General features: G+C 44.0%; 1 protein-coding gene across 1 annotated transcript in view; it reads left to right on the top strand.

The window, feature by feature from the left end:
* ZNRF3 (zinc and ring finger 3) overlaps positions 1-27,168 on the top strand; it is a 194,598-nt gene that overhangs the window by 103,289 nt on the left and 64,141 nt on the right. The window contains exon 2 of the mRNA XM_072600061.1: positions 1,915-2,040. Coding sequence (XP_072456162.1) covers positions 1,915-2,040 — 126 coding nt within the window. The remainder of the gene's footprint in view (positions 1-1,914; positions 2,041-27,168) is intronic.

Here is a 27,168-nt window from a genome sequence, read left to right as displayed (position 1 = left end):
TTCTTGACTGCCTGCTAGAATCCCTTCATTCTTCAGGTCTTAGCTCTGGTGTCACCACCTAGCTGGGATCTTCCCTGATTCTCTCCTTAGTGAGCCCCCTTAAGGGTAAGGATGGGGTAGCTCAAGTGCCCTGTACAGCTCCTAGCGTGGGGGCTCTTAAGAAATGCTGGTTCATTGACGACTCATGGACGTGGCCTGCTTTCCTTTGCTCTGGGCTAGCATTTCCCCTGTCAGATGAGGCAGTTGAGCTAAGAACCTCCAAGGGCCTTTCAGCTCCTGAGTTTTTTCACAGTAAAACATCTTTGATTCTGACTGTGATCAGTAGTAGGCGGTCACCAGGCATTTACTAAGAACACAGCTTTAAATTTGTCTTTAAATCTTAAGGGTGAGTGCTATTTTTAGACCGTCAGCTCATGGAGAGTAGGGATTGTTTTTTGCTTGGTCTGTTTGTACAGCACCTAACTCTGAGCCTGGCACATAGTAGGTGTTTAATAAACGCTTAGTGATTTGATCCAAGAAGCGCATATTAAGAATACAGTAGTTTCCTGGGTCCACTCAGCAGCTCAGCGTCACAGTGGCTAGAGCCTTAGGTCTTGAGTCAGGGAAATGACTCCCTGGGGGGTCTGGGCAAGGACTTTACCCCTGTTTATCTCAGTTTTCTCATCTGTAAAGTGGAATGATAATATTACCTACCTCCGAAGGTTGTTGTAAGGATCAGTTGTAAAATGCTTTAGCACAGCGCCCAGCACATCACAAGCACTACCTGAATATTTCTCACATGGAAGTATGCAAGGCAGCACAGTATATCCAGTGGTTCCATCAGAATTAATCATCTGGATGCCTTAATTTCTGTTCCTGGCTCCTTAGTAATTGGTTTCATATTGAGCTGACTGAGCTGTCCTGAAGTCCTTGGATTTCTTTTTAGGGCACAGAGGTTCATGAAGACCTGGTGGCAGAGCCCCTGACAGGCTGAAGGAGCAGTCAGTCTGTCCAGGCTTGGGGAACCTGGTCACAGGGAGACTAAGCCTCTGACGGTGCTTTTGTTTCTTCAGTGTTTATCGTTGTCATTCTCTTGTTTCTTCGGGTCCAGCTCTTTGTGACTCCGTTTGAGGTTTTCTTGGCAGAGATACTGGAACAGTTTGCCAGTTCCCTCTCCAGCTCATTTTGCAGAGGGGGAGACCGAGGCAAGTAGGTTGAAGTGAATTGCCCAGGGTCACTCCATTTGTAGTTACTGAGTCTGGATTTGGACTTGGATCTTCCTTACTCCAGACCTGACACTATCCACTGTACCACCTAGCTGCCCTGTTCTTTCACGTACATACTTACTGAGATTTATAGGGGGTAGGAGAATGTTGGGGCCATGATCCATCTTGTTATAGGGAATACCCACACTGAGGAAATAATAGATTTTTTGGAGGAATTAATTTAAGAAGGTGGGTTGGATTTAGGGTGTTCCAGAGCAGTCAGGAATGTAGTTTTCAGTAAGGTAGGACTAACCTTGGCATCAGACCCAGTCTCCTTCCCTGATGATTCCATGAGTACGGCGCCTCTTTGGCAGTGGTGTCTCTTAATGGTGGGTGGCTCCAAGTGACAGAAGGGCTTTATGTGCCAAGCATAGGGGTTGGCACTCAATTCAGGTGGAGGCAGGAGCATCTGCTGACTTTGAGCTGAAGGGACCATCTCTGGGTGTGAAGTATTGTTATGGTAGTGGCATAAGAGGGAAGACCCCCGAGGAGGCTGTCATGGTGCAGTGGTCGCCAGAAGAATGGAAGGGCCAGCCCCAAGACACTGCAGATAAAATCCTCAGCTCTTGGTCCCTGGGGAGGGGGAAACTGACTCTGCATGGTGTGAGCATGCCTGTAGAGCACTCGCTGCCTGACTTATAAACGCTTGGTCTCCTATTCTGTTTCCTAGATGCACCCGCTGGGGCTCTGTAACAACAATGACGAAGAGGACTTGTATGAATATGGCTGGGTGGGGGTAGTGAAGCTGGAGCAGCCAGAGCTGGACCCTAAGCCATGCCTCACTGTCCTCGGCAAGGTAAGAGCAGGTGTGGGGAGGAGGGTGGGTTCATCCCTTTGGACCCTTCCCACCTAAGAGACAGAGAAGACAAAGACCCCGTGGAGAGAAGGACTTACCCCGGTCATGGAGCAGAACTCGGTGAATGTAACCCCTCTGGGGCTGAAGTAGCCACCTTGGCTTTTAGAAGGGTTCATTTACTATGGCTGTAGGATAGACTCCAAGGCCATCATTTTATGTACTTTGAATTTAACAGATGTCAAAAACATTTACAGCTACAAAGCAGAACAGAAAAAGATTATGTGGAATCATGATTGTTATGTACAGGTTGCTTTTTAAAACTATACTTTCAGCAGATTACTTGCCCATCTGTCTTGCTTATCTACAGGTCCCTCTCAACTGCCTTCGGTTTCCTTGTGTATTTTTAAAGATGCTTCAGTGATGACTTGGTTTTTGTTTTGGCATCACTGCAGCTAGCTCTTCGCACCCCTCCTCCCCCAAATCCCTGTAACAAATGAATGTAGTCCAGCAATGTCCACTGTTTAGACGACTTGGGCCCTAAGAAGTGACCATTTAGCCACACTTGGCCTTCACTTTGAGGGGGGACCTTTGGGGAGGACTTTTTCACTCTCTGATTTTGGGTCATGGAAAGAGGACCTCAAATGTGGCCCTTTGACCAAATCCTGTGAAGTTTGGATTCTGTCAGAGAGCTGCACTTGAGGACCTAGATAGAGGGCCACATGTGGCCTCAAGGCCCCAGGTTTCCCATCCCTGGTGTGGACTGTCAGAATGCTGGTTTAAACCTTGGCTTTTGGCTGCCTTATTTAATCTGCATGGCATTAGGTGGGCAGGTCACTTGACCTGCAAATCCGTTGGCTTATTTTTAAATGGCCTGAGGGGCAGGGGGAGGTTGGGCTATATAACTGACGATCCTAAGGCATCTGGAGGTTAGAGGGAAGTAGACACAATGTTTGGACTTCGATACTTTTTGATTTGAAAACCTCCACAAAATTTACTGAGCTCAAGTCCTATGGATTTTGAAGACTCTTGATCCTTTGGGGCCCTCTTTGGCTGAAATGTTTGAGATCACCTGCTGTTAATCCTTTTGTAGCAGGAAAACTCTAGTTTTGTGGTTCCCTCTCCAAACCCCAGGTGGTGATCCTTGGCTTCTCCTGCTTTCAGCTGGCTGTTTGGCTTCTTTATGTCATTATTGGTTGGAGCTGCATGGCAGGGGAGAAACTTGATTCTCAAGAGTTGATTCTGGAAGTGACCAGATTCCTTTGAAGGACGGTCTGTGTTCTGGCTTTTCTTGGCAACTCAATCTCAGATGGTAGTCTGGTATTTGCCATGCTCCAGGAGAATGGCTTTCTTCCCACTCTACCATGCCATGATTGGGAAAAGCGTGATTTGCACAACTCTGGCTCAGCCCATTTTGTTTTTGGAGGATCAGTGTACATGTATGATGGTGCTAGTGCAGGGTGGAAAGGAGAGTGGAGCCTTTGAGATGATGCCGAGGTCATAGATATCTCCTTGCTTCAGCAGAAGGGCCTGCCTGTTGCCCAGTTTTCCTCACTAAGCCAGTACAGTGTGGGCTGCTTGGCTGGAAGGCCTGGGTGGGCCAGAGCTCCCAGCTTCTGTTAATCATTAAATGGCCATGGAGTTCAGTCAGTAAACAGTTAGTGACTGCCTCCTCTTCTCCTCTCCCACGTATTGGGGGGCACAGGGGAGTCGACCAGGAATCTGCTCAGGGCCAGCAGAAGCCTCTGGAGTGTTGCCTGTTCCTGGGTTCTTTGGCCAGTCCTTAATTGTGTAGGGAGGAAGGCTTTGCCTTGGATTTTTTTCTAAATAGAATCATTAATGGGGGGGAGAGGGAACTAGGCTAATTGAGTCAAGAAAGCTTCATAATTGTTTAGAACCTAGCTCAAGGCAGGGATGTCATGAATGGGATGTTTCTATTTTCCTTTTTAATCTTCTCAAAAAGTTACTTCCAATCACATTTTTAAAAACTTTGCTCAGTGGTGCAGCCCCTGGAGCTCTGGGCCTGGAGTCAGGAAGACCTGAGTTCAAATTTGATCTCAGATACTTCCCAGCTGTGTGACCCTGGGCAAGTCACTTAACCTCTGCCTTCCTCAGTTCCTCATCTGTAAAATGATCTGGAGAAGGAAATGGCAAACCACTCCAGGATCTTTGTCAAGAAAATCCCAAAAAGAGGTAGGAAAGAATCAGACACAACGGCCACATGACTGAAAAGCCACGGCAGTAAACCATGCTTTATCTTCTTTTTGAACCCCAAGGGGTGATGAGGAGTGTCCTGGGTCAGCTGAGATGTTCATGGACGGACTTGGGCTTGTAATGCCATTTGCTTTGATCTCGGGGACTGAGCTTAGGAAGGTGGATGGGAAAGGGGCACAAAAGAAAATGGAAGAAATCAGCAAGCTCCCATTCCACGAAAGCTCGGGGAGGGGAAAAAGCCCCTCTGAGTGAGTGTTGAGACTTGCAGGAATCCACCCCAGCCACACCAGGCATTCTGGGAAGTATGTGGAGGGGTGGGGGAGGGGAGAAAGAGGCAGAAAGATGGCAGGGGCCCCAGCCGGGACTCCTCTCCCTGACCCAACTTCCCCTAAGACTCCTCCACCATCCCCCACCCCCAAACAATTGAACAAGCCAGTAGGCACCAGGGGAGCACTCGATTAAGGGAAATAGAAGGAGAAATTATGTCAGGCAGCAGAGGGCAAAATATAGCCTATCCTGGGATTCTCTGATTCTTCAGAAACTCAGACTCAGCTGCATTAAAGGTGCTAAATAAATTGAACGCACCTTGCTAGCTTTTTGAATGCTTTGAAACTTGAGGAAAGCAATGTTTTTTTGTGGCTATCACTGAGTCGTTTCAGTTGTGTCGCTGTAGGAGAGGCAAAGATGGCTTCTGATCCTCTTCGGGAATTTGTCAGAGGCTGTGGAGAATGGGCCTCCCCAGTGCTCCGTGGTCAAGCTTAGCAATGGGAGAGGGCCTCGGCAGCCAGGGTGGCTGGACACGGGGCGTTGGCATCCCAGCTCTGCCACTCACTGGTTTGTCTGGCCTTGGGGGCCGTTTCTCCTGGGTGATGTTAGTTTTAGTCATCCGTAAAGGAAGGCCCATCTCTGCTCAGAGATTTGATGATTCTCAGGACTACCACAAGACTTCAGTGGGAGATGGGAGCCTCATTCCACTCTTAATAGTGTATTCTTCTCTTCCTGAAGTGTAAACTTGTGTGACTGTTTGTCAAAAGTCAGACTTTCAGTACTACAGAATTGGTTTGTGTGCCTCCCAACCATTCATCTGGGTGAGGTGGAGGCAGCATGGGGAGATTGGTGTTGGACTGGGCAGCTGCCTCTGGACAAGTCCTTCCCCTCCCTGGGCTTCCATTTTCTCATCCATAAGACAGGGATTGGGCTCTTTGTCCTTTCTCCCAGTCTGTATCCAAGGCTGGTTCTTGTGGTGACTGGCCCAACTTTTGGAGCCATCATCTCAGAGGGATTTTAAGGAAAGATGAATGACCAAAATGCTGCCTTGTTCAGTTGGCACAGATGGCATGGATTTTTTTCCAGGTTTTAGAAGAGCACAGCATAATGGACCAAGAGTGAGTTCAGAGCTAGAGAGCCCTAGGGTCAGATCTCCACTATGACCCTGGGCAGGACACTTGGCCTCTCAGTCAATAGTTACAGAGAAGGTGCCAGCCCCCATGGGTACAGGGGCTTTTCTCTGAAATCATACCTGTAGGCCCTGTCCCTTCTGAGAAGCAGAGGCTTTTAAAAGTGTGGACAGTGGGGACGTGGGCGTCATATGACCAATGCTCTGTGTGGTGTCACTGCTACACCTTCGTATCTGTGTTGGAAGAGACTTCCTTGTCCTTCCTTCTTCCCAAAAGGAGACTGGCTCTGGGGCCAACCTCCCCCTCCCTACTACACACACACCTCTTTGGGACCATGGGCAGGTCTCTCCCTTCTTTTCTGGACTTCAGAGTTCTGATTGTTGAAATGGTCTCAGCTAGTCAACTACTTAGCAAGCAGTTATTCTAGAACTGGGAAACTTTCACAATTTTAAAGTTGGAAAAGCCTATTTTAGCCAAAAGATGCCTCTATATCACGGTCATACCTTTAGCTTTAGAAAGTGAGTCATTGATCCCACACGACCTACAGGACAGGGTACCCTGGTGATTAGGGAGATGGAAATGTTGGGCCCCAGCCTCTGAGAGGCACACAGATGACAATGCAGAAAGGCTTGGGAGAGGGAGAGAGATCCAGGTGACTCTGACCTGGGGAAGGTGATGGAGGGGTTCTTGGAAGACGTAGGATTTGATCTGGACTTCCAAGGTTCCAGGCAGGATCTTGGTCTTTCTGCTTTTCATGCACCAGAGAGAACAAGACTAATTGTTCCCTATTCAGTATGACAAAGGGCCCTGGGGTCCTGGGCCTAGAAGAGCTGCTTTCAGGCCTGTTCTTGAACATCAGCCAAGGTGATGAGGTGGGGAAGTCGTGTCACTTCTCTGGGCCTGTTTCCTCATCCTCAAAAATGAGTGGTTTGCACTTGAGGGAGAACTGGGTGACATAGTACGTTAGGTAAATCTTGGGAAAGAGGATCTGAAGGACAAGCCCAGGGGCTTGAGCCTTCATCTCATAGTGATAAAAAATGCAGGGAGGATTTAGCTTATGGCACAGCAACTACCCTGAAGGTTTTGCCAAGGGGAGTAATATGGGAGCAGTTTTGTTTGAGGAAGATTTATCGGGCCAGACACTCCTGGGGAGGGATGTTTGCACAGAATTGAATGAGCTGCTCCTGGATTGGTGAAGAGTCTTGTCATTCACCATCATCCTTTGCTTTCCATCCTTTTTCCCTGGTTAGGCCAAAAAGGGGCCAGTGACAGAGTTCTGGGATGCTCACTGCAATCAGCCCCAGCTTCAGCATGTCTCATCTGATCTCATCCCCATGCTGCTTAGTCAATCCTTGACTGATCCTACCTCCCTTAGCCTCCCCCGCCCTCTACTTCAAGAGTGCAGTAGCAAACTCCTGCCAGTGCCTTCCTTTAGAAAGGCTCACTCTGCATCTGTTTACCCTGCCTAGTTTAAATTAAACTCCGTGGCATAAGATGTTCCTGTACCTGATTTCCAGGTACTCCCCCCACCCCCAATTCTATTTGTGTGTTCTATCCTCCCATTAGATTATAAATTCCTTGAGGGCCAGGATTATCTTTCTTTTTATTCATTGTATCCCCAGGGCTTAGCACAGTGCCAGGCACATAGTAAGGGCTTAATAAATGTTTACTGGATTGAATTAGAAGCACCTGGCAGGCTGCTGGGATGCCCAGTATAATACCCTGGAAAACCAAGCCCTTATGCTAGTGTTCACCTTAATAATTGCCTGCAGAGAGGCAGCATCTCTCTGCCTCGATGGAGTTAGCTCTATCATCACAGTTGGGTATGTGCGGTTCACAGAGTGCTTTCATATACATGTGTGTGTATGTGCATGTGTGAAGTCTCTCCCCCTCCCCCCAATAAGTCTCTGAGGTGAGGAGACGAGGGACTGTTCTTGTTGCTGTTTTAAAAATAAGGAAACTGAGACTGAGAGGACTGCCCTTGCACCTCACACAATTAATAAGGATCCTGCCACATGTTTGTTCAGGCTAAATGACAGCTCAGATGATCAGCCTCTCTTCTGGTCATCCTTGGTGACTTTTTATGACTCCCTTTACACAACATGTAGCTCGATCTAGACACGTCAATGTAACTTTGCAGCCGCCGTGAACCGTCTCATCTTCGGGAATGAGCTTACCTTTCCTTGCCTGCGAATTACTCAGCCCTCCTGTGTCCTGGTAGGAGACAAGGTATTTAGTCCTGTGAACAGTAATCAGAGCTGGCAGGAGCCTTTTAAGATGTTCTGGTCTTGACACACACTTGTGCTCCTCTGGAACTTGGACACTATTGTAAGGACATGTAGCAGATTAATCAGAGAATAAATACTTTCTAAAAATATTAAGGAATGATGCTAACTGAGATCATAGCCACAGCATTTCAGTGTAATAGTAATAAATCACCAGAAACTGCAATAGAAAGGCAAGTCCCATTCCACATAAAATATCTGGGGATTAACCTATCAAGGCACATGAAAGACTATAAAAATAGATGAAATTACAAGAAATGTTCGGTGCTCATGGCTAGGCCATGCCAATATAATAAAAATGACAGTACTAACCAAGGCAATTTACACTTTCACAGATTGCCAAGAGGATACTTTATAGAACTTGATAAAATAATTAAAACATTCATTTTGAAAAGCAAAAAGATGTAGAATATCAAGGGAAATGATATAAAGAATTAGGGATAGAAGGGTTAAATTCTGTTTTGAACATATTGTGTTTAAGACACCTACTTGAACATCCAGTTTGAGATGTCTAAAAGGTGATTAGAGATGTGAGATTGGCAGTCAGTAGAGAGGTGTAGGAGGAAAAATGAATTTGAGAATCATCAGCATAGAGATTGTAATTAAATCCAGAAGAGCTAATGAGAATTCCCCCAGCGAAGTAGTATAGAGGGAGAAGAGAAAAGAACCCAAGCCAGAGCCCTGAGGGCCACCTATGGTTAGAGGGCATGACCTGGAAGAGGATCCAGAGAAGGCCTGGGAAAGAACTGATGGGCTGTGGGATTGGAAGTTAGTGGAGATGGAGAGTAGCATTTTGTAAAGGAAAGCAGAAAGAGAGTGAAGGTCAGTAGGTTGTGGTCAGATGAGAGAATGTGGGGGACAGTAAGGCCAGTAGTATGGCTATCTTTGTACGTGGCTGAGTGGAGAGGAGGAGGAACTCATGGAGGAAAGTGTTAGAGTGTTTGAGGGAGAATCAGTATGAATATTGAAGTCCCTTAGTATGAAAGCAGCAGTTGAGGGGAGAGAAAAATTGTAAGCTAGATGTAAAACTAATTGAGGGAGGAAGGAAGGGGAGTGACCTAGGAGTGTAGATATCAGCTGCCAGGATTTTGATTGGGTGGGAGATAGGAATAGCATGAATCTTAAAGGAGGAAAGGGCAGAAACTGGAAGTGGTGATGAGAAGCAAGGAGTATTTTCACTTGCCCATCTCAACCAGGGAGCTGAGGAGAATGAGTGAAGGTGCAACCAGTCCTGGAAAGGGTGGCTGGGTTTCAGTAAGAGCTAGTAGATGCACCCAGTGGGAGAGTGAAAGATTGAAGGGGAAGGGTAGTTTATTGTCTATGGAATAGACATTCCTCAGGGCACATGCTGTAAATTTGGGGGCTGGGTGCCTGGGGGCGTGGGTGGAGGGGTTTGGATAGTGATTTACACGAGGTCAGAGTCCTTTGGGAATGACCAGGTTTGAGAATGCTCATCACTGAGTGGAGAGCCTCACTCCTCTACCAAAGACAGGTACCAGAGGAGGTGGGAGACCTGGTGAGAGATAAGGAGAACCCTTACTTCTTTGTGTTGGAAGTTCTTATCCCCATTGGGGAACTGGACTGGCAGCTGGAGGTGGCAGATGCCTTGTGCTGGGACACATGGAAGTGGTTGCTTTGAGGGGGAGGGAAGATGCCCAGCCTGTGAAGGAGAAGGCAGGCTGCCCTCTGATGGCTTCTCACCTGGGAAGGCTGGCTATGCGGCAGCAAGTGCCAGCTCCCCGTGCAGATGGAGGAGCATGACTGAGCTGGCTACAGAGAAGTACTGATGCAGTGATGGCATCCAAGCTGAGCCAAGAAAACAGCAGCCATGAGACGACAGTGTCAGCTAAAAAAAAAAAAAACAAACCAAAAAAACCCGGCCCCACACCAAGCAACCAGAAGAGAATGACAAGTTGGAAAATCAGGTGGGGCTCCATCCAAGAGAGACAAGAGAGTGCCGAGGTGGGAGGGCCATATGGGCCACACATTGCATATCAGTTGTTCTCAGCTGTCCCCCACTTCCAAAAAATATTCTTGTTATGAGGATGGCTCTCACAGAGGGGAAGGGATCTTCAGAATAACCAAGTTGATAGAACTCACTTAAATATTTTTTTAATTTAAAAAAATTTTATTTAAAAAATGAAGATTATTAGAAATACACATGTTGCTGGAGAATCTCTGGGCTTTTATGAAGTGACTACCTTATGATTCTAGAATTAAATATTGGCTAACATCTCAGTTTTGAAGTTAGTGATTTCTGCACTGCTTTGATGTGCTTTTCTTTGTTGGATCTGAGTACTGGATATGAAAAGAACTTCCCATCTTCTATCCCAGCCCTGTTATTTTACAGAAAAAGAAACTGAGACTCAGAAAAACAAAGTGAATTGGTCAGAGTCCCACAACTAACTCTTCCATGGCCAAGCCGCATTTGAACTCAAACCTTCTGGCTTCAAATCTGGTGCCCTTTATCCTACCCTTCCTCTGATATGTCTGTGCTGAAGACCAGCTGCATTGTAAATTTGTACAGAATGAGACAGAGGTGTTACTAGGCTTTGAATTTTGTGAACTTGAAAAAAATTTGGAGAACTCTTTGGTGCTTGACCTTCAGTGATTGTTTACCACAGTGAACCACCCTTGGGCTTTGCCCTCCCTCCCTTGAGGTGTGCAAAGCTCTTGAATCCTGTGTATTTGTACGTGAGCTGTCTCCTTATCCTTGCTTTCTCTGTTTTCTTGTTCAGTTGCGTGCCTACCTAACACCCAGTGTGAGATTTCTACCTCAGGAGGGACAGGAGAACTGAAGTCCCTCTGGAGTTTGTCCAGTTTAATATTAGTCAATGCTTTGATCTTCTACAGTAAAAAAAGTGAGAGAAATCACCTAACCTTGCCAAGGGCTAAAAACCTGTCCCTGAGCTGAGCAGTGGAGTGTATACACCCCTTATCTTTCAACAGATCCACCAACAAGCATTCGTCAAGCACACTCCATCCCCAGTGCTGGCTGTTGCTTCACTCTCCCAGTTCCAAATACCTAAAGGATACATTATGGACCATTTGTTTGGGGGAACATTTAAGTGCATTCCCATTCATATTCTCATCAATGCCAACAAGTATGAAATCAAGATTTGACCAATTGGAAGAGAGAAGTGTTCACTGCTGAGGCTCAAAAACATGATGTGTGTCTGGGGATTGAAGAATCTGCAGCCGAGATTCCATTTTGATGGCAAATAAATTGCCTGTCCTTCAGCCCTAGGCGTTCTATCAGTAGGACTTGGCCAGTTATGATCATCTCAGGGTTATCAAGACCCCAGAGTCAGCAAATTGGGCATTACTTGGAGACATTTGTGCTGTGTTGTTTGGCAACCCTTACTTAAACATCATGGACAGCGATGGAGAACCTCATCAGGTGATGGCCTGTACCTGAATGAATAAATAAACAAATGATTGTGTTCCTAGTCAACTCTGGAATTTCTGATTCATTTTTGTTTCGTATGTTGACATCTCCCAAGCAGATTTGTAAACCTTTTGAGCCAAGGGGACTGTGTCATGGTGTTTTGGGATTATCCACAGGCATTTCTAGGTACTTAATACTTATGCAAAATTTAATTAAATGATGTAAACGGAAGTAATCTGACACCATTTTAAAAGGCCTTTTTTCCTTGTAAAGATGAGGTATAGAATTCTATTTCCCTCTCATGAAATGGCCTCTTTCTTGCAGCAAGAAGCGTCTCAGTCAAGATTTTCAGTTTTTAGTTTATGCAGATAGTTCAGATGTATCTACTCTTAAAAAGAAAGAAAAAAATCAAGAAAGAAATGATCAGTAAAGTATGGAATGAAGGCTTACTTTGTCCCTCCAGCCCCCAGGAAAAGGTGCTTTAAGGCCCCACTTAGCATCTTGAATTTAGCTGTCCCTTCTTACTGGAGAAGAATTGGAAGCATAGAAGAAAGGTGTTGAGTGTTAAGCACAATATAAAATATGAGAGATCAAGGGCTAATGGAAATCCAGCCCAGCTGGGAATTGTCGAGAGCACTGCCGATGTGGTTATCACCACTGCTGTTGCTGCCCCTTCATTGGCTTACAGTGTGCAAGGCAGGGTGTTTGGAAACAGGAAGTGATGGGGCTGCCAGTGTCTGTGCCCCATGGCCCCAGCTAGCCTGAAACTGAGGTCCATCTGAACACCAAAGGCGTTCTTCTCATTCTACCTGCATCAACCTTGAGTTGATTCCTGGTACCTATGTGACCTCGAATCATCTCCAATCCCTGGGTCTCGGTTTGCTCCATAGAAGATGGAAGGAGTTGGATCAGGTATCCCCTAAGCCTTTTGGCAGCTCCAAATCCTATGATCCCAGGATATTTGTTAGGGACTTGGGAAAGAAACAAAATGGCTTACGTAAAAATTGCTCAATCGCCCATCTGAGTTGGCTCTTGAGAAGCAGAGAGAGCAATGTTGTTGCAGAATGAGCACAGAGTTTGTAAAGAGGCAGGAAACCTGGTTGTTGTCCTTGTCTTCATCACCAGTCACCCATGTGGTGCCTCAGTCAAGCCTCGGTGGTCTTAGTTTTCTTCTCTATAAAACATACGTGTTGCCTAAATGTCTAACAGGGAAACAGTTAAGTAAATGGTGTATTTACTGCAATGAAACATTAGACTGTCCTTAAGACTGTCAACTATGAGGAATATAAAGAAATATGAAAAGACCTTTGTGAAATAATGCAGACAGGAGAACCGCTAGAGAAAATGGGATGGATACTGACTGCTGTAGCCCCCAAATAGGAGAAGAGCAAATCTATCCCCTCAGTGTGATTAGTGGATAGAAGTGCTAGATTTGGGCTCAGAAAACCCCCAGCTTAATTAAACCTTGCCACAGACACCTAGCGGCAGCTGTGTGATCTCAGGCAAGTCCTTTGAACTCCTCAGGTGTCAGGTCCTCAGCTACCTCATCTGTAAAATGAGAGAAGTTGGATTCAGCCTGTAAGGTCCCTTCTGGCTCAGAGTGTGCTCCTGGTCCTTTGACCCTTGTTGAGGGTCTAGAGGGAAGGATGGAAAAATGGATACTTGATATGTTGAAATTAATTTATTTAAATTAAATTGTGATCACTAAATAAGGCAACTTGTGTGCAGTGTTTAAGCTTTTAATCAAATTGGTTGATTGGTTGTTGTCCTTCATTCTTGAAGAGGACCAAAATGACATCCCTATAATAAAGTGAAATTTCAGTGTGTCCAACTGTGGCCGATCGGACCAATATGAACTTGGAATGTTCTACCACAGATTGGGCACAGATAGTCCATGTGAATTTTGGGGGTGGATACTCCAAATTTATGCATCCTACATTTCCTTTGTGCTGTCTCATTTCTGCTTTGCTCATAGAGCACAGCACCCTTTCTGATGTGGGCACGCCATGCTGAGCAGTCCTGTGCCAGTATCTCCCATGTTGCACAATCAAATCCAAAGTTCTTGAGAGAGATCTTGAGAGAGACCTTGACGGTATCCTTGTATCGCTTCTTCTGACCACCATGTGATCTGCCCCATGTGAGTTCTCCATGAGAGTCTTTTTGGCAAGTGTACATTTTGCATTCAAACAGTGTGACCAGCCCATCAGAGTTGCACTCTCTGAAGCATAGTTTGAATGCTTGGCAGTTCAGCTTGAGCAAGGACTTCAGTGTCTGATACCTTATCCTGCCAGGTGATCCTCAGAATCTTCCCAGGACTGTTCAAATGGAAGAAATTCAGTTTCCTGGCATGGCACTGGTAGACTGTCCAGGTTTCACAGGCATACAACAGTGAGGTCAGCACAGTAGCTCTGTAGACCTTCAGTGTGGTAGTCAGTCTACTACCTCTTGTCTCCCAAACTCTTCTTCAGACCCTCCCAAACACTGAGCTAGCTCTGTCAATGTGTGCATCAACCTCATTGTTAATGTGTATATCCCTGGAAAGTACACTGCAAGGTAAGTGAATTTATCCACAACATTCAGAACTTCTCCATTTGTTGTAACCAATGCTTCCACATACAGATGGTGTGGTGGTGGTTCATGGAGCACCTGTGTTTTCTTGGTGTTGATTATTAAGCCAAAATTAGCACAGGCAGCAGAGAATTGATCCATACTTTGTTGCTTCTCAGCTTCAGAGGCTGCACTGAGTGCACAGTCATCTGCAAACAGAAAACCATGCTCCAACACTCCTTCCACCTTGGTCTTGGCTTGTAGCCTTTTCAGATTGAAGAACTTACCATCAGTACGATAGCTGACCTTGATGCCATGTTCATCCTCATTGAAAGCGTTTGATAACGTGACTGGAAACATCATGCTAAAAAGCATGGGAGCAAACACACAGCCCTGTTTCAGTCCATTGGTGACTGGGAAGGCATGAGAGCTTTGTCCATTATCCAGAACGCGGGCAAACATGCCATTGTGAAATTTATGTGCAGTACTGATGAACTTCTCTAAGCAAACAAATTTTGACATAATTTTCCATAAGCTCTCACAACTAACAGTGTTATAGGCCTTGGTCAGATCTATAGATGTTGTATACAGACCTCTGTTTTGCTCCTGACATTTCTTCTGGGGTTGGTGGGCAGCAAACACCATATCGACTGTTCCTCAGCCCTTTCTGAAGCCACATGGGCTCTCAGGTATATTCCAGGTGAAGGATCAGCCTATTAAGGAGGACTCTAGCAAGAATCTTGCCAGCAGTGACTAAGAGAGTGACCCCCCTGTGATTGTCGCAGGACAATCTATTTACCTTTACCTCTATAGAGATGGACAACAGAGGCATCTTTGAACTCCTCGGGGAAAACCTCCTCTTGGTGTTGGAAAATTTCAGTCAGCTTTTGTATGAGCAATGGTCCCCTTACCTAATCTCAGCTGGAAAAGAATCAGCACCAGGTGCTTTGCCACATGAAAGGAGCCTAATGGCCCTCAAAACCTCTTCTTCAGTTGGAAGTTCAGCTAAGAAGGGATTGACCTCAACCTGAGGTAAACGGTCAATGGCCTCAGCATTGATTGAGGATGGTCTGTTTTATTTTTTTTAATTGCGTTTATTTATTTATTTTTAGATTTTGACGTTTATTTCCACAGAATTTTGAGTTCCAGTTTTTCTCCCCATCTCTCCCCTTCGCCCACCCCATAACACCTTGCATTCTGATTACCCTTTCCCTCAATGTACCCTCCCTTCTATCACATCCCACCCTTCCCTTATCCCCATCTTCTCTCTTTTCTTGTAGGGCAAGATAAATTTCTATACTCCATTACCTGTGTTTCTTACTTCTCAGTTAAATGCAATAATAATTCTCAACATTCATTTTCTAATACTTTGAATTCCAACTTCTCTCCCTCCCTCTCTCTCTATCCATCCCCACTGAGAAGGCAAGCAATTCAGTACAGATCATATATGTGTCATTTTGCAAAAGACTTCCATGATAATCATGTTGTGTGATACTAACTATATTGCCCCCTATCCTACCCTGTCCCCCCCCTTTTTTTATTCTTTCATTGGACCTGTCCCTTCCCATAAGTGTTTACTTCTAGTTACTTCCCTTTTTCTGTTTGCCTTCTCTTCTATCATCCCTCTCACCCCACTTGTCACCTCCTCCCCTATTTTCCTGTAGTGTAAGATAGATTTTTATACCAAATTTAGTGAGCATGTTATTCCCTCCTTAAGCCATATGTGAAGAGGGTAAGCTTCACTTTTCCCCTCTTACTTCCTTCCTTTTCTCCTCCATTGAGCAAGATTTTTCTTGTCTTTTTTATGAGTTATAGCCTGCCCCATTCCATTTCTCTCTTTCTCCTCCCAGTATTTTCTTTCCTCACCACTTAATTTTTATTTTATTTTTTTTTAAGGATATCATCTCTTCTGATTCAACTCAGGCTGTACTGTGTGTGTGTATGTGAGTGTGTGTGAGTGTGTGTGTGTGTAATCCCTCCACCTACCCAAATACTGAGGAAAGTCTCAAGAGTTACAAATATTATCTTTTCATGTAGGAATGTAAACAGTTCAGCTTTAGAAAATCTTTTATGATTTCTCTTTCCTGTTTACCTTTTCATGCTTCTCTTGATTCTTGTGTTTGGAAGTCACATTTTCTATTCAGTTCTGGTCTTTTCATCATGAATGCTTGAAAGTCCTTTATATCATTGAATAACCATTTAATGACCATTTATTCCCTTGAAGTGTTATACTCAGTTTTGCTGGGTAGGTGATTCTTAGTTTTAATCCCAAGTCCCTTTGACTTCTGGAATATCCAGTTTGAGTCCCTTTGATCCCTTAATGTAGAAGCTGCCAGATCTTGTGTTATCCTGATTGTATTTCTACAGTATTTGAATTGTTTCTTCCTGGCTGCTTGCAATCTCCTTGACCTGGGAACTCTGAAATTTGGCCACAGTATTCCTAGGAGTTTCTCTTTGGATCTCTTTCAGGAGGTGATTGGTGGATTCTTTCAACATTTATTTTGCCCTCTGGTTCTGGAATATCAGGGCAGTTTTCCTTGATAATTTTATGGAAGATAATGGCTAGGCTCTTTTTTTGATCATGGCTTTCAGGTAGTCCCATAATTTTTAAATTGTCTCTCCTGAATCTATTTTCCAGATCAGTTGTTTTTCCAGTGAGATGTTTCATATTATCTTCTATTTTTTCAAACTTTTGGTTTTGTTTTCTAACTTCTTGGTTTATCTCATAGTCATTAGCTTCCCTGAACTTGATTCTCTCTTTTAAAGAGCAATTTTGTTCAGTGAGCTTTTGAACCTCCTTTTCCATTTGGCTAATTCTGCTTTGTAAAGCCTCCTCCTCATTGGCTTTATGGACCTCTTTTTCCAGTTGTCTTAGCCTCTTTTTAAAGGTGTTATTTTCCTCAGCATTTTTTTGGTTCTCCTTTAGCATGCTGACATGCTTCTCAAGCTCTTCTGTGGCCTGAGCCCATTTCATATTCATTTTGGGGGTACTGGAGGCAGAGGCCTTGACTTCCTCTGACAGTATGCCTTGTTCTTCTTCATCTGAAAGGATGGAAGGAGACACCTGTTCACCAAGAAAGTAAACTTCTATGTTCTTATTTCTTTTCCCTCTTTTGGGCATTTTCCCAGCCAGTTACTTGACTTCTGAATCTTTTGTCAAAAGGAGGGTCCTAGTACTCCTCCTCTCCCTAGTACCGTGTTCAAGGCTGAGATACAGATCAGATGCTCAACTCCCCCACGGTCTTTGGGTGGGGGTGGGCTGCCACTGAGGGCTGAGGTTCAGATCAGCTGCTGAGTCCCACCAGAGGCTTTAAGATGAGCTGTCTGGACAGTGAACCCAGGCTGCTTCTGTGTAGTTGCTGTTGCCACCTCCTGGGGCCAGTGCTAGGAGAACCCCATTCCTCTCTCTCCCAGCTGGGAAAGCCCTCCCACACTGACCTTTGGAACTTTCTTTGTCGCTTGTGAGTTAAGGGATCTAGGACCCTCCCTACTGGGAATACTGCCCCGGAGGTCTGTTCAGGTCCTGTTCCTCCCCGTGCCACACGGACAGGGCTGGGCTCCACTCCACTCAGCGTCCCGTGAGATAGACCTTTCCTGTCGGCCTTCTAGGTTACCTTTGGCTGGAAACCTCTTTCTCTCTTTTGTTCTGTGGCTTCTGCTGCTCTGGAATTTGTTGAGAGTCATTTTTTACAGGTATTTTGTGAGCTGTGGGGGAAGTGCTAGAGTATATACATCTTTCTACTCCGCCATCTTGGCTCTGCCTGCTGATGATCTGTTTTAATCAAATATTTAATAATAAAATGAAAGAGATGAACTAGATCATTGAGCCCTCCAGTTCTGCCAATCTATGAGTTACTATATCTTGAAATTTCAGTTCTTTAAACTCAAAAAGCTAAGAGTAAAAGATGTTTCAGGCAAAAATGGTTAGATTCCCATAAATTCCAGGCAAAATGGCTATGTTCCCATAAATAATTGTTTATTTCACGGGCAGTTAAGCCACAGGGGCTTTCCTTCTCTTTGCTTTAGCCTAAAAGAGAGATCTTAACTATTCTGTGATTCAGGGTTACATGTATGCCTGAATAAAGCTGCTAACTGTAACCTGCATGTGACTGATGTGATCTTGTATTATTCAATATTCTGGGAAATGTTGCTTCTAAGTTTTTGGGTCAGTGTCGTATGATTGATTTCTAACAGCCCATAGAATTTTCTGAAAGTATAGTTCCTTGTTTGGAATGGATCTCGGGTCATTTAGCACAATTTGTATTTTAACAGAAGTCCCTTCCCCACTGGACCTAGCAAGTGGTCACCCAGCCCAGGCTTGGACAGCTCCAACAAGGGAGACCCAACCCAGTGCCTCTGCCTCTAGAGCAGCTTGTTCTTCTTGGGCATGGCTCAAACAATTAAGAAAGCTTTTCTTACATCAGTCTTTCAATCTTCACCAGCACCTTTAGCCTATTGCTTGTCCTTGGGCCCCCTTTGCCAGACAGAATCATTAGGAAACACGTGCTGTTAAACCCGGAGTGTTTGAGATCCTGGGGATACAAGATTTTAAAAGATGAATTGGTAGATGCCCAGAGAGCTTACCTTCACTGGAGAAAGATAGGAATATAAATGCATAGAAAATAAATGGGAGGTAGCAACATGCAAGCAAGGACATCAGCAGGTGAGGGTGAAATGGGGAAAGGTTTCCCCAGGTAGAAGGTGATGCTTGAGATACATCTTAAAAAAGGGGAGGGATTCTGTGATGTGGAAGGAGGGAATTCCAGGCAGGGGAAATTGAGGACTGTCTGAGTGGAGCCACTGAAAGGCCAGTTTGGTGGGATCCAGGATATAATGGGGCTGGGAGGGTGGGAGCGGAGGGCCTCTCAAGCCAACCAGAAGCTATTTTCTTTCTTTTTTGTTTTTTAATTTTAGCAGCTGGAGGGAACTTCAGGAGTTTGAGTAGGGTTGTGTCATGGTTAGATCTATGCTTCAGGAAAATCACTTTGGCAGATCTATGGAGGATGGACAAGATTAGGAGAAACTTAGGGCAAAGAGGCCATTGAAGAGGTCAGGCAGACCCTGTAGTCCTGTGGATAACAACTCCCATGTCCTCCTGAGGCTCCTCTTTTTCAGGGTAAAAGGCCCCAGTGTCTTCTGCCAGTCCTGTCATGGGATGGTCTCCCAACCCCTCACGAATGCCTTCTTCTGGATTTGCTCCAGCTTCTCAGTGGTCCTTTTGCAAGTGTGGTGCCCATAACTGACCACATTGTGGTCTGCCTACAGCAGGGCTATCACCTCCCTTGTGGTTTGTGGAGACCTCAAATTGATCTGGTGTTTGGGGGAACACCATAGTAATTCCACAAGGACTGACCAGAGGAAGGGCACCCCCCTCCCCACTCCCAAACATAACTCTTATTGACTGATGCTGTTGAGGAGTTAGAGGAACCCTGTTCTGGTGGCCTAATTGCCTATGAGCTCATTTCTCCTCCTCTTTCTCTTCCTTGGTCAGGGCTGGATTGAATCTTGCTCGTAAACTTCTCCTCCAGCTTACACTTGAACACAGATCTCCTCTCTGGTGCACCTAGTGTTTGGCTGGTGAGTCATCCAGCCTCTCCTTGAGGTCCCTCAAGGGATAGTGGAGCTCAGCCAGGCTGCAGTGGCCCTGGGCAGCTTCTGTTTCCTACTCCTTGTTCCATCCCTTGGCTTTATGTCCTTGCCCAACCTCTTCCCTGTGCAGGGGACTTGATTACTATTTCTACTATGACCCATTTCCTGGTTCTTAATCCTAGTTTTCTGAAATAGATTACACATTTAAGTAACTCACATTGAATGCAAATATGATGGAACACAATGGAATGGGCAAAATAATTTTCATTTGCCTTCCTTTGGCCTTTGCAAATCGGATTTTAAAATGTGGGTGACCAAAGCTCGCTTGCTCAGTCGTCCATCAGGTTCTGGCGCGTGGCCAGAGCAGCTTTATGAAGCAAAGATGGCAGATGGCCCATTGACAGAGGCAAAAGGGTTTACTGTTTTGACTTGGATTTGCTATTTAGCCATCTCAGCATTTTCCCCTTCCTAAAAGCTATCAGGAGCTTGAGAAGATGTTTTTCACAAATCAAGCTTTATTTTTGTTAGGGATTTTTTAAAACCATGACTTATTTCACTTTTTTAAAAGAATGCTATTTAAAATTTTTTAGTTTTCAACATTCACTTCTATAAGATTTTGATTTCCACATTTTTTCCCCATCTCTCCCCTCCCCTTACCCCAAGAAGGCATGTAAGTTGATATAGGCTCAACATGTACACTCATATAAACCTGTTTTCGTATTTGTCATGTTGTACATAAGAATTAGAACCAGTGGGAGAAGCCACGAGAAAGAAGAAACACACACAAGAGAGAGCATTCCGATCCCATAGTTCTTCCTCTGGGTGTGGGCAGCTTTTTCCATCATGAGTTTTTAGAGTTGTCTTAGGTCATTGCGTTGCTGAGAAGAGATAAGTCTCTTAAAGTCAGTCATCACACTGCGGCTGTGATCATGTGTAATGTTCTGGTTCTGCTGATGTCACTAAGCGTCAGTTCATGCAAGTCTTCCCTGCTCTTCCTTTCTTACAGCACAATAGTATTCCATGACATTCATATACCACAACTTGTTCAGCTATTCCCCAACTGATGGGCATCCCCTCGATTTCCAATTCTTTTCCATCGCAAAAAGAGCTGCTATAAATATTTTCGTACGTGTGAGTCCTTCTCCCATTTCTATGATCTCTTTGGGATATAGCCCTAGAAGTGGTATTGCTAGGTCAAAGGGTATGCGCAGTTTTATAGTCCTTGGGGTATAGTTCCAAATTGCTCTCCACAATGGTTGGATCAGTTCTCAGCTCCACCAACAATGCATTAGTGTAACAGTTTTCCCACATCTTCTCCAGTATTTATCATTTTCCTGTTTTGTCATGTTAGCCAACCCGATAGGTGTGATGTGGCACTTCAGAGTTGTTTTGATTTGAGAATGCTGTTGTATTTTAAGAAATTATCTTATTTATCAAAATTGAATGAAAGAGGGAGAAGTGAGAGGTGGTTCCTGTATAACGAAGTCCCTATAGTTTGATTAATGAATCCTGTGAATTCTAAAGTCACATTATTCCAATTCATAGTATTTGAATTGATTATGTATAGAATATAGTCGTTAGTTCCTGTCTAATGGAAATATTTCATTGAAAAAATTTTTAGTTTAGTTAAGGTAATAATTAATTTTAATTAATATAACAGCAAATGATAGGAAAAATGTATTTCTGATTCAAATTTATTACAAAATCATAGAGTATTTATAGAAAGCAAATTTTAAAAAATTAAATATTACTGAACACCGTAGCTGAAGATAAGCTTATACTGATGAGATGACAAAAACATTACTACCATTGAAAATATTTTTTTAGCAGCATAAAGTGAGCTCTATTCTCTCTCTTTAAAACTCCATATACACACTGGCAAGTACAGAGAACTTCATCTGCATCTTGGCAGATTTCATTTTCATGTTCTCATTCAATGAACCAGGCAGTCGGATGATTTAGCATTGACTAAAACGATAATGCTTTAAATGTAGTATTGTTGGCATTGCGGTATTTTTCAACAGCTAAGGTAAAATAACTTGAAAATCAGTCTTCAAAAATAACATTAGTCACTCAGGCTTTCTTGTTGGACCATTATGGAACTGAGAGTGGTAAATGTTTGTAGTTTCTTGGAGGTCAAGGATTTTGAGACCACTAAGCATTACTTTCAATTTAAAATCCCCATTTCTGATTACCTCCCAATAAAAGTGTTAGGTAATCCTTAGACAATTTTCTTTCTTAGAATTGTTCATTTATGGCTTTTTCTTAGAAATATCAGGTGTGGTAGGCATTCTTTTCCAGACTCTCCATTCATGTTTTGTTGGTCAGCATATCCACTTTCTTTTCTTATTTTTTCAGAACCTCAGATTATCTACCTGCCATATTGTCATCAACCCCGGACCCTCTCTCCAGTGATTTTAACATTATGAAATTGAATTCTCTTTTCAGAGGTAGAGCCCAACAGTGGACCAACTGACACACAGTAGAAACGTCTACACTGTCTACTTAGTTTCCATTTTATTTCACTGCCTTAAATAAATTTGAAGCTTCTTTCTGAATAAGTCCTCTGATAAGAGTAATGTGTTGTTGATTGCCATCTCCAATCCAAGTTGTTAAAAGACTCCCATTTCTGTCATTGTAATCCTCCTGGTCTTTGTAGTTGTTTGCAAACCACAAAAAATTGGAGCCACTTTGCCTCTTTCTTTTATTTCAGTTTTTATTTATTGCATGTTTTGTGGTAGTCTGTATGGTAAATTCTGGCATCTTGTCTGATTTTAGAGTTCCTGTCACCATGTTTCTGCTGTTCGGTTACATCAAATTTTCGTTCTGATGTAATCACAAGCCTCTTCCTTTTTTGCATTGGCAGTGTTTCCACCTAAAATATTCTTCCTTTTGTCCATTTTGTTAAGGTCTCTAAAAAAATGAACCTATCTGTTGGTAATAATTACATAACATCACCTCCGTACGTGATGCATAGGTGAGTGCAGACTGACAACATTAAGACTGTCAACTAGCTTGTAGTCTTTGCATTTGGCTCATATTAAATGAAAGCTGGGCAGGTAAGTGGCACAGTGGCTAGATCTGGCCTCAGAGACTTAGTAGCTGTGTCACCTTGGATAAGTCACTTAATCCTGTTTGCCTCAATTTCCTCATCTGTAAATTGAGTTAGAGAAGGAAGTGGCAAAACCATGCTAGTACCTCTGCCAAGAAGACCCCCGGTGGAGTTACAAAGAATCAGAAGCGACTAAATGACAACAAAATGCAACCTGGCATCCATCAGTCATTAAGCATCGATTAAGTTCCTGCTGCGTGCCAGACACTGCCGAGTGCTAGGGATGCAAAGATAAGTACAAGAAAATCCCTCCTCTCAAGGAGCTCACAATCTGATGGGGGAGACGGGTTCTACGCAGGACAAACAGGAAATAAATAACAGAGAGAAAGCAGCAGCATGAGGAGGGAAGGCTTTTGTAGAAGGTGAAATTTCGTTTAAAACTTGATTTTATTTTATTTCCTGTCCATCTCTCTCCTCCCTCCTCCCCCCACTGAGAAATATAGCACCCATTATACATAGGAAGTCATGCAAAACCTGTTTCCAGGTTAGCCATGTTGTAAAAGAAAAAAAAAACAAGAAAATGAAAGAAAATCAATATTTTTCTGCACTCAGTTCATTAGTTTTCTCTCTGGAGGTGGATAGCGTTTTCCATCCTGGGTCCTTTGGAATCGTCTCGGATCATTGTATTAGAGTAGCTAGGTCTTTATCACTCCAGTGTTGATTGTCAGTAGCCTCCTGGCTCTGCTCACTTCACTTCAGTTGATGTGAGTTCATGTAAGTGCAGCACATAAGTTAAGTAAGATCAGTTCATGTAAGTCTTCCCAGGTTTTTCTGAAACCATTCCGCTCATCGCTTCTTCTAGCCCAGTAGCATTCCACCACAATCACACATCACATCTCCGTTCAGCCATTCCTCAATTGAGAATCCTCAGTTTCCAATTCTTTGCCACCACAAAAAGAGCTGCTGTAAATATTATTGTACGTATAGGTCTTTTTCTTTTATCCCTTTGGGATACAGACCTAGGGGCGGGAATTATCTCTCTTGTATCCAAGTGCCAGGAGCGTGGCACAGAGCCTGGCACGTTGTAAGCACTTCATATACACTTATCTATTCCTTAGGCTCTCTTGCCTTGCTGTCTCCTTGCAGATTCAAGGGTTTTATATCCGTATAGTTCCAAATTGGTCTTCTCAGTGGCTGGACTGGTTCACAAGTGCATGAACGTTGCATGATGATACCTATTTTTCCACACCCCTGCAGCATTTATCATTCTCCTTTTCTGTCATATTAGCCAACCTGATGTATGAGATGGTGACGCAGAGCTTTAAATTTGCATATCACTTAATTATTAGTGATTTGGAGAATTTTTTCCATATAACTATGGATAACTTTGATTTCTTCTTCTGAAAACTGCCTGTTCATATCCTTTCACCATTTAGCAGTTTGGAAATGGCTTGTATTTTTATAAATTTGACTCATTTCCCTGTGTGTGAGAAATGAGGCCTTTATTGGAGAATCTTGCTGTAAAAAATTTTTCCCTAGTTTATTGCTTTTAGAAGGTGGGATTTCAGTAGGGACTTAAGGATTGGATTGGAGGAGGGAAAATAGCCTGAGAGAACATCCAGAGTGAGAGGTGATGTGTCTTGTTAGTGATTGGCTAGGAGGCCAATATCACGGGATTAAAGAATACATGTAGGGTGTTAAGAAGACTATAGAAAGGTAGGTAGGGGCTGGGTTCGATGTCGTTGTTCCTGGAGGCACTAGGGAGCCCCTGGAGCTTGAGTTTCAGGAGAGCAACAGGATCTGGCCCATGCTTTAGGAATATCATGTTAACTGAATGGAGTGAGGACACACCCATGCATGCACACTCACACACACCCAAGAGGCTGTTGCAGTATTCCAGGTATGAGGTGGTGAGGGTCTGCACCAGAGAGGCGACAGTGTTGGGGGAGAGAAGGGGGCATATTGGAGAGATTTTGTGAAGGTGAAATGGACAGGCCTTGGTAACAGCTTGCATATGGGGGGATCAGGATAAGACTGGGAGGATGAGGCTGGCCTCTACAGTTATAGGGAAGGTAGGAGGGTGGGAGAGGGTTTGGAGGAGGAAAATGAGCTCACCTTGGTAATGCACATGCACTAAATCAAATTTTGCATTATTGCATTATTCAGACTTGCATTAATCACGACCCTAGATATGTGCTATACATCATGAATAGTGACTAAATGGAAGTTAGATGGTATGGACGGTTCTGATCTTGACCCTGGCCTGAACTTAGCAAAATATAATAGGCACTTAATAAGTATTTGATTGATTAACTGACTTCATGACTTTGAGGTAAGCTATTTCACCTCTAGGACTTCTGTTACTCAGCTATAAATGGAGTGAATTGTACTAGTTGAACCCCAAAGTCTCTTTCAGCTTTAAAAGTCTATGAGTCAAGTTTAAGTAGATTTCCCAGTCTTCTTAGCCCATTTTATGTACCAGCTGGCCCTAGATCATGCTTTACCTTTCCTTTAGCCATCTTGTCATCTGTCTGCCACCATCATTGTTTCCATATCAGACATAGATCTTTGGAATACAAGCCCCCAGTTCCTGGAGAAATTAATCTCACTTTTTTGGAGCTTGGTAACTGATTATCCACTAGCATTCCTAACCAGGTTCCAGATCATACTTCACCTTCCATCCAGTGGCCTAAGCTAACCTGCTACCTGTCTGTTGGCACATGGGCACCTCCTTCAGCCTGTTTCCCCTTCCACCTCTTACCCTGGACATGGTAATCAAATCAGGCATAGCTTTATTTCCTCTATCCAGCAATTTATATGACTCCCCAGACCAGAATTCCCTTCCCTGGCTGCCATTTCCCTGTGTTTTGTATTCATTCCTTGATTAGAATTCAAGCTTCTTGGAGCAGGAATTATCTCTCTTGTGTTCAAGTCCCAGGAGCCTGGCACATTGTAAGCACTTCATATACACTTATCTGTTCCTTAGGCTCTCTTGCCTTGCTGTCTCTTAGATTGGTAGGGACTTGAGAAAGACATGAAATCTGCCTTCCTTTCTTGGGGCCTTTGGCATTTGACATTTGATGCTCCAAAATGGAGAGGGGACAGTGACTGTTCTCGCAGTTCCCTCTTATCCTTTTCAAAGGGGGTAGCTTTGAAATGCAGGTTTTCAGAACAGCCAGAGATTGTCCTCTGGTCTCCTTCCCAAACGCAAACTCAAGTCCCTCAAACCAGGTAGAGAGGCATTTTACCTTTAGAAGGGAAGAGAAAAGGACCGTTTTACCTAGGGTTCTTTGCACACGCAAGTGGCTTAAGCACTCAGGATTCAGGGAGATACCTTTTTTTGCTTTACCCACAAACCGTAGATTGCTCATTGGACTGAATTTTGAGGCTACTCGACTTTGGCAGATGCACGTTTCAAACTACCCAGCAGAAAGAAATGAACTAAGCCACTTGCACACGTCTGAACTGTAACGTCAGCTATTTTGGAATCAGAGGTGGTCATAGCTGAGGTTGTTTGAAACAAATTCTTTGCCAGAAACTAGGAAGTGAAAATATTCATTGGTGCTATTTCTGGGTCACTTGTACTGCAGGAGACAGACCTTGTAGTATCTTTGATTGATTTCCTCTTTACCCAAGGGTTGGACATTTTGCCCCATTTATGGTCCATTATTTGTTTTGAGCCTTCTCTGTAGCACAAGCATTTGAGTCATTACAAAATAAATACTCACGTGCCACAGAATAGATTTAGTGTATGTATTCACAAAAGTAACCCCTGCCTACCTCCCCTTTGGGCCAAACATATCCCTGCCTAAAGGGTATGGTCATGAGTACTCCAGAGCTTAGAACCAAGTTGGGGAACTTGAGAACATTTTTCCATACAAACAGCTTTACAAGTTGTTATTAGTTTCTCAGGCCAGAACACATAATTCTATTGAACTCGGGACATGGCTAAATTTTATGCTAATAGGATCTGGCCTAAGCTCTAGGAACACATGTGTGCCATAGTACAAACGGGACTGGGCCTGGAGTGAAGAAGACCTGAATTCAAATTTGAGTTCACGCACTTGTTAGCTATATGACCCTGGGCAAGTTACTTAATAAGCTCTTCTGCCTTAGTTTCTTTATCTGCAAAATGGGGGCCATAATAATCCCAACTTTCAGGGTTGTAAGGATCAGCTGGGATAATGTTTGTAATGTGCTTAGCCTGGTGCCCGGCGCAGAAGTTGGCTTCCTTCCTTCTGGGTTCCCGGGGCCAGTATGTGACCTAAGAGGGGAAGGGCAGAAGGCTGATCTCTCCCCCTTTTCTGTGCACAAGGCTTCCCTGAGCAAACTTCGAGAATAAGCAATTTCTAAAAATTGAACATTCTTTGCTCATACACAAGGAAGAACTTTCTCTGAAAAGTGAAGTAAAATTAGGAGTGGATGTGACTGATAGCACATGTGACTTTCTATTTTATAGGTACTGTTTATCTGAAAAGAAGGATGTGTGATTTTACTTAGGATCATCTGTTGTTTCTCAGTGGTGTCCAACTCTGTGACCTCATTTGGAGTTTTTTTGGCAGAGGTACTGGAGTGGTTCACCATTTCCTTCTGTAGCTCATTTGACAGAGGAGGAAACTGAGGGTGAAGTGACTTGCCCAGGGTCACCCAGCTAGTAAG

Source organism: Notamacropus eugenii, chromosome 4, assembly GCF_028372415.1.
Source record: "Notamacropus eugenii isolate mMacEug1 chromosome 4, mMacEug1.pri_v2, whole genome shotgun sequence".
Lineage (NCBI taxonomy): Eukaryota > Metazoa > Chordata > Mammalia > Diprotodontia > Macropodidae > Notamacropus > Notamacropus eugenii.
Note: the sequence above shows the minus strand (reverse complement) of the source record. Positions and strands in the feature narration are given on the sequence as shown.